This window comes from Larimichthys crocea, chromosome X, assembly GCF_000972845.2.
Source record: "Larimichthys crocea isolate SSNF chromosome X, L_crocea_2.0, whole genome shotgun sequence".
NCBI classification, from domain to species: Eukaryota; Metazoa; Chordata; class Actinopteri; family Sciaenidae; genus Larimichthys; species Larimichthys crocea.
This window is the reverse complement of record NC_040020.1, coordinates 13,442,495-13,449,806: the sequence shown is the minus strand read 5'-3', so window position 1 is coordinate 13,449,806 and position 7,312 is coordinate 13,442,495. Positions and strand designations below refer to the sequence as shown.

General features: G+C 38.7%; 1 protein-coding gene across 4 annotated transcripts; it reads left to right on the top strand.

The window, feature by feature from the left end:
- Nucleotides 1-224: 224 nt before the first annotated feature.
- LOC104934153 (acyl-CoA-binding domain-containing protein 5A) lies at nucleotides 225-7,288 on the top strand. 4 transcript variants are annotated; one of them, XM_019259031.2, is made up of 14 exons: nucleotides 225-427; nucleotides 665-786; nucleotides 1,104-1,227; nucleotides 1,570-1,642; nucleotides 2,052-2,208; nucleotides 2,367-2,405; nucleotides 2,752-2,979; nucleotides 3,732-3,947; nucleotides 4,639-4,733; nucleotides 5,223-5,409; nucleotides 5,690-5,898; nucleotides 6,108-6,158; nucleotides 6,303-6,418; nucleotides 6,526-7,288. In XM_019259031.2, exons 2-14 carry the CDS (start codon nucleotides 681-683, stop codon nucleotides 6,536-6,538), a joined length of 1,614 nt encoding a protein of 537 aa, XP_019114576.1. In that variant the 5' UTR covers nucleotides 225-427; nucleotides 665-680; the 3' UTR covers nucleotides 6,539-7,288. The 4 variants fall into 4 exon arrangements, with proteins under 4 accessions (XP_019114576.1, XP_019114578.1, XP_010748049.2 ...); XM_019259033.2 differs by lacking the exon at nucleotides 2,367-2,405 and having other exon boundaries at nucleotides 227-427; XM_019259032.2 differs by lacking the exon at nucleotides 225-427 and having other exon boundaries at nucleotides 436-786.
- Nucleotides 7,289-7,312: the final 24 nt, after the last annotated feature.

The window sequence follows — 7,312 nt, the reverse complement described above, 5'->3', positions numbered from 1 at the left end:
AATATGAATTGAATATCTAACATAGAAATATTGTGGAATAACAGATATTCCATAATATTTAAAGCCTATATGCAATACTCTAAATGACTCATTAACACAATAGATGCACAAGCCGTAGTGATGATAGTAACTGGAAGGCAGTGGCCCACATGCATCATTAATCGCACTACATTTCCCATAGTTCACCGCGGTTTAAATACCCACTGTGAGGGGTTTGTGGGATATGAAGGCGTGCGGGCCGAGTCTTACCCCACCATTTGCCGAGGTTTTGCCCAACAAAAACTACATTTCCCAGATATGTTTAATGATCTACCGTTGACTGTTTGGCTCATCCTTGACCGGACTCGAGATTGGCTTTCTGCTGCATATTGCACACAGACACCGGGCTAATGAAATAATTATTGCACCGGCGAATATGAACTTTATGGTGAGTTTCTAACAGATCAGCTATAGAGGGACACGTTTCTGTTCAGGGAATATAGTCTTGTTAGAGCTAAGCAGACGAGGGCTTATTAAATAGACCCAAATCTCCTAGAATAAAGAGGAAGCTGTCTGCATCCTTAGATAAGACAACTAGCTGCAGGGATGAATAAATGTGTTCCTCACTGAACACTTTGTGCACTGCCTCAATTTTTCCATGAACTGTTCCATGTTCTCGTTGAAGAGGTGAGGACTCCTTCATGTCATCCTCGATGGGACTCAGCATGGCGCAGGAGGAGGACGGACACAGCCTGGAGGCGAAATTTGCTGCTGCAGTTAAAGTGATCCGGAGTTTGCCTGAAGAAGGTTGATAACGTTATAATTCTACTCCAGCCTCTAGTCTATGAATAGAAATGATTGGACTAAAATGTTCATTATAGAAAAGAAGTCTGTGCTTGTTGGTGTGTAAACACTCCTTGGTGATTGACCTACATGCAGAGCATTTAAGAGCTGTCACTCTTGGCTGGCTCTCAGTTAATAAGCTGCTGTAAGGATAAGAGCTCATTAACCAAATCACTCATTTATCAACAACAACTCATGTAGCTCACATCAGTTCATGCTTTTTTACATCTTCAAGCGGTCCTGCTCCTGTATGTTTGTAATTATATTCCTTTATTTCTTAGGTCCGTTCCAGCCATCTGATGACATGATGCTGATGTTCTACAGTTACTACAAGCAGGCCACCATGGGGCCCTGCAATATCCCCAGACCAGCCGGCTTCTGGGATTCTCATGGCAAAGCTAAATGGTAAGTATTCCCCAACTGAATTCAGAGTTATGGCAACACAGGAGACAAAACTTGAAAAAAATATGCTATCCATTCTCACCCATGTCTATTCAGAGCCTGGAACAAACGCACAGTTACTTCACGCGCCTATACCATATCCAAATCCATGACTTAATTTAATAATAGCCAAATATTACTGCAAAATACTGCAGGTAAACCCAGCGGATAATCCTACAATAATACAGAATTGATTATGTTTGGGGAGATTTTTCTACACCACTTAATAACACTGTATCTGTGCAGTTATTCAGTGTTCACCTCTTCTCAGTGCTCGAGTGTTAAAGTAAGACTTTGTGTTGCCAGGGATGCATGGAGCTCTTTGGGAAATATGACAAAGGAGGAAGCCATGAAGAATTATGTTGAGGACATCCAGCTGGTAAGTCCTTTCAGGGAAAAACTAAAGCCAAATAGAAGCAGCATACAGAATAATAAACAGTTAGTAAACTTGGAACGCACACTCTTCACATTCATGCTGTGTGAGACATTTATTAAACAGAAGCAGAACCTTTTAACAGCAAAGACTGCTTTTGCAAATGTTATTCATTTTTCACCTCATTGCCTCCATGTTGCATTGAGTTCCTCTATTTACCTGTTGTTTTTAATCAACTTTAATTAACAGGTCGTACAAATAAATAAGTCAGCCTGTACTATATACTATAATTAAATAAAATTAACTTTTCTGGAGTCTTACCAAAGCTATTTTTACAAAAAGTACTTGTATTCTGACAAATGATGTATATTCAATCTCATTTAACCTAAACTTTATTATGTATATGTCTTGTCAGATTTTGGAGACCATCCCAATCTCAGATGAAGTGTCTGACCTGATACAGACTCTTGACAACTTCTACACAGTGGTAGACGGAGAAGAAGATGAAGCTGAAGCTGAAGAAAATGGGGTGGACAGAAAACCTTTTACCAGGCCTTTCGCACAACATGCAGGTATTGTACAAGCTCAGCGGTGCCGTAATAACTACACACTTTAAGGCACATCAAAGAATGGCACTGCTGCTCAAGTGGGATGCAGTACCGCACTCTTTCTTAGTCACATGGATGAGATTTTTTTTGGAATACTGTCTTACATGTGATTTTACCACTAGATGAGCTGCTCAAACCCTTTTACAAACCAACAATGGAAGGCAAGTCTTTGGTGTCTCTAGTAGCTGTAGAGCTGATAGATTAGTCCCACAGTGTACAAGCTTATTTCAACGTAATTAAGTTGCTTTCATTGCTGTTTCACTTGACTGAAAAAAGACAGACTTTTAGAAATTAGATCTGTTTCTTGTGTAATGTGTCGTGTTTGTGCTGTAGTTCTTAGTCAGTGTGTTGGTTGCTGGCTTATTATATGCACTTTGTAGTATAGATGTAGTGTGTAGAAGCTGTGAAACGCAACATGTTCTGTCAGACGGCTTTGTGTATGTCTTTGCTTTGTGCAATACATACTTTGTTACAAAGTTAATCAAGAGTGTTTCCCTCACTGTTCAGGCTATGGGGATCTGTGGGATGATATACAAAACCTGCAAGAGAATGACAAAGACAGCAGTGTTCATGGCTTAAGTGTCAGTAAACAGGAGGCAGAGGGAAGCAAAGAAAATAGTGAAATCGAGATAAAAGAGGAAAGTAGTGATTGGAAAAGTGAGGACGAGGATAATGGGGACGAAGAAGACAATACGGACGATGAAGAAGAGGCGGAGGATGAGAAAGAGGAAAAAGGTACCATCTGTCGTTGTAGTTGTTAGCTGTTTTGTGCTGTGACATTTGCTGTGCTGTATGGGTTACACACTAAGCCATAATTTACATATTTTAAAGGGTAAGGCTGGTGATATTCGCTTTTGTCAACAAATCACAAAAAAGCAAAACAATCTTATTAAAAGCATCTTATTCCTCTGTGCCAACTGAACCATTGAAAGACACACCAACACTACTGTTGGACTGGGTGACATGTTTCCTCATTATCATGAACATGAGTCCCATAAATCATCTTGCTGCCATAAACATTTACTAATGTACCTTTTATGTATCTCTATGCTACTGAAAATAGTCCCTGACAAATATACAATTTACTCCTGTGTGAGCAACATTTGTTAACAACTACAGTGCTCAGGTGTTTTAGGATGCTACATAGCCTTTTAAAAAATAAATGAATTTATATATTTGTGACCTGTTTGACACTGTGTATTTTTAACTTCCCTGAATTTTTGCCTCTCTGTTCTTAGTTTAAACAGTATTTGACAAGTGACTAAACACCAGCCAGCTCACATTTCCCTCTGAATACATTCATATGAGAACAGTATTTCAATGATCTTTCAAAGAGAAAAGGCAATTTGTACTAAGTATGTCCAGGATGTGATATGGCTAGACAAAAATCTTTTTTGTAATGCTTAGTCATTCTTGCTCTCTCTATTCCTCTCTCTCTCTCTCTCTCTCTCTCTCTCTCTCTCTCTCTCTCATTTGTATTGTCTCAGACTGGAATTCTGATCCGAGGCTCCTAATGGTCGAGGACAAGAGATGGAGGTCTGACACCATGGGGTCCAGCAGCAGCATGGAGCCCAGCATGTCCTCCTTCACCAACGGGACACACAGCTCCCTCAACAGCGAGGTGGAGGACGAAGAACTGGCCTGTTCAATGGAGCCCAGTGTGCGGTATAACTCCTATATGCACTTTAATGGACACCTGAATGGTAAGTATAACATTAATGCAAGTGTGTGTATCATTGTATAACACTATGTATAAAAGCCCAGGATCTGACCAGGCATGTGTCAAAATTAGTTAGTTGTTAATTTGGTTTTCAAAATAAGGTTTATGATAATGTAATGTAATGTGTGTAATACCTTACATATACTATAAGAATTGGAGTTATGTCTCAAAATCCACACTTGTTTTAGCTGTTTTGGTCCCCTTCCACTTATATGGGACATATCTATCTCATGATCTGCTAAATGGAAATAAATTATTTAATGCTAGAAATGTAATTTTTAGATAACAAGAAATGACGCCAATAGAGTGGTGAGACTGGAGTAAGACAACCAAAACAATGAGCTTAAAGATGCCAACATGCTCTCTATAGCTGTGGGGAACTGCAGACTATGGTGATAATACTCTATGTGTTAGTCACTAAGAACAACCCCTTTCAAATTCACAGTTATTTCATCCTTTGGTGTTATAAATATATAGATGAAAGGTATTTAAATGGAGTTAATTCACTTCTGAAATTTAAGGTGAATAGAACTAAAAAACATTGCCATGTTAAAATATTGTTAAAAATATAACAAACTAAATGTTTATTGTGTAGATGTACAATGAACTAAAATATCCTTTACCACATCGATCATGTTGATTGTTGTTGCCATGCTTCGTTTTGCACCATTCAGATTATAATGATGCTGTTCATGAGAAGAACCACCGATCTACAGACTCAGATAACGAAGAATTCTGTGACTCAATGGAGCATCTGGCCATGGAAGAGGTGTGTACATCACATTGAAGTTAGTAAATACACTTATCCATTTTCTTTCTGAGTTCTAGATGAGAAAATCAATTCCACTCTCAGGTATGGTAAATATATAGCCAGAGCTATGAGACGTGTAGACAGGAAGCAGTTGGAAAAAAACGACTTACTGTACGTCTACCAGCATCTGTAAAACTTACTATACAACACAACTCCAAGAAATCATTGCATCCGGCTAAGAAATATTCTAACACATAAACTTCTGTTGTTTGAACTTGGTTTTTGTACAGATTAAACTAGCTTCAGAGTTTTAAAGCTTTAAAAAAGTGCTTTCAGGTGCACTTTCTAATCCTTACCCTAAGCTAAGCAAACCGTCTCCTGGCTGTGGCTTCATATTTAAAAGATAAATATGAGATCAGCATCCATTTTTTTAATGTAACCTTAAATTTTAACATGTTCAGATGTTACTATACAGTCTGTGACTGACCCTCTTCTTTTCCTACCAAGGGGCAGTCTACAATAAAAAATGTGTCACCTAGATCAGGAGCTACTTCGCTGAGGCAAAGGGATCTTTGGTTTGAGAGCAACACTACCCTGAATGCAGGAGAGGATCAAGCGCTCATGGGAGATTCCTACTTTAAAGAAGGGATTAGTACAAGCCAACACAACAGCTCCTTATCAAGAAGAGGGAGAGGTGGGACTTGTATTTATGCTGACACTGTATCCCTTATTTACCTCTCCCCTGTGATGTGCACTTGGTTCATCATCTCAAGCATTTAAAGGTCCAGTGTGTAACATTCACAGAATACACCAGAAATTGAATATAATATACGTAATACATATATACAGCTATTTTTAAGGAGATGCCACTAAATCTCACACACTAGTCCTTTAAAACAGATCAGATATGATAATTCACTGCAACGTTGCATGTTGTAGCGTTAAACTGTCACATTCTGACCCTTCCCTTTCAGGCTCTCAATCGCCCAGGCCAACCTGCAGCTCTCAGCAGCGTGTCAGTGTAGATGCCACCTGCTGTTGTGTGTCACAGAGCAGCCATTCTGTCAGTGCTGCCAGGGGAAACATCAACGAGCAAATAGCTACAGCTCTGCTGAGGCTGCAGCATGACATGGCCACTGTGTTGGACCGGCTGCAGGCTCTGGAGGCGCTTACGCTATCACAGGTGAAAGACGAGGGGCGTGTAAACCACGTTCAGTGCGGCTATCACACAGGCTATAAATTTTTCCTCCCCCGTATATTTGAATGGAAAAAAAACAACGACATACATTGCATTTATTATCCTTCAGGAACCTGTGTAGTGAAATGTATAATAATCTCCATGACAATGTATTAAATCTGATAGATCTTTTTATTTTCCTATTAAATTTACAGTCAAGACCATCTTCTCCCAGGCTGGAGGACTCCCTACCTGTAGCACAAAAGGTGCATATTTTCTAATTTTGTAATGTTATTAGATTTTTATTTTAAATTTACTAAAATTTTTTTTTTTTTTTGGGATGCATTTTTTTCGGCCAAGTAGTATCCAATCAGGAAACAGCCGCTTTAATGCATGTTCTGTTTTTATAGTTCCTGAGACCGTCCTGGTGGCCTTTTGACTTCTGTCCACTCACAGTGGCGTTTACTGCACTCTGGCCTCTGATTGCCCATTGGCTCGTACAGATTTACTTACAGCGGAAGAGAAGGTGAGCAAAATACTCTGATGTCACTACTAATGTCATTATCTTACCTATGTTTGCTTACTGTATGTAGTACAGAATACTAAAACTCTGTTTCACCTTTCTCCTCACAGGAAAATTCCCTGAAATGTCTGAAAGCCATCAGCATCGATCAAAGGACATGAAACTTGGATAAAATTGTTGCACTTTTGTTGCTTCGTGGCTTCTTCAAGCCACCACCGCCACAGCTGGAGTCTAATGAGGCAACCGGTAGTAATGGAAAGGCTACCTTAGATAAATGAATGGTCAGAAATGTGTTTAAAGGGAGACTCTGCAATGTAGTGTAGCATTTTGACTTCATGGATACTTCTTAGGTGTTTAAGAGAGGGAAGATTATGCATTAAAAATGCTGGCACTTTCTATTTGTTACATTTAGCATAGCATTAGTAATCTTATTCATGACGTCTTACAGATCACCAAAAATTGTACACAAAATCAGCATAACTGAGTCAACTTTTATCGAAATAAATTCACCTCATGTCACACAGTAGCTGTGGACCTTCGGCAGTTAGTTTTTATACATTTCATTGTTCATTTCCATTTCTTTCCATGTTCTTCTCACATAATCTTTTTTTTTTTTCCTGATCACTAAGGACATCAGCATTTTATATTCATTGTACTAAATATAGAAATATTTTAGGGGTATTTCTTTTTAGACCAAATAGACATGGTAACACATATTTATATGTAAATGTGCATATTTATTGTATGGCTTCAGTGCTTTAGTAGCAAAGATTGCACTTTTTAAAAAAAAGTGAGATACAAAATAAGGACAATCTTTCTATTTATTCTTGTGTCTTGTCAACTGTACAGTGGAAAATAAAGAATACTGTTCCAGCAGGGGTGTCGTGCTTTCAAATA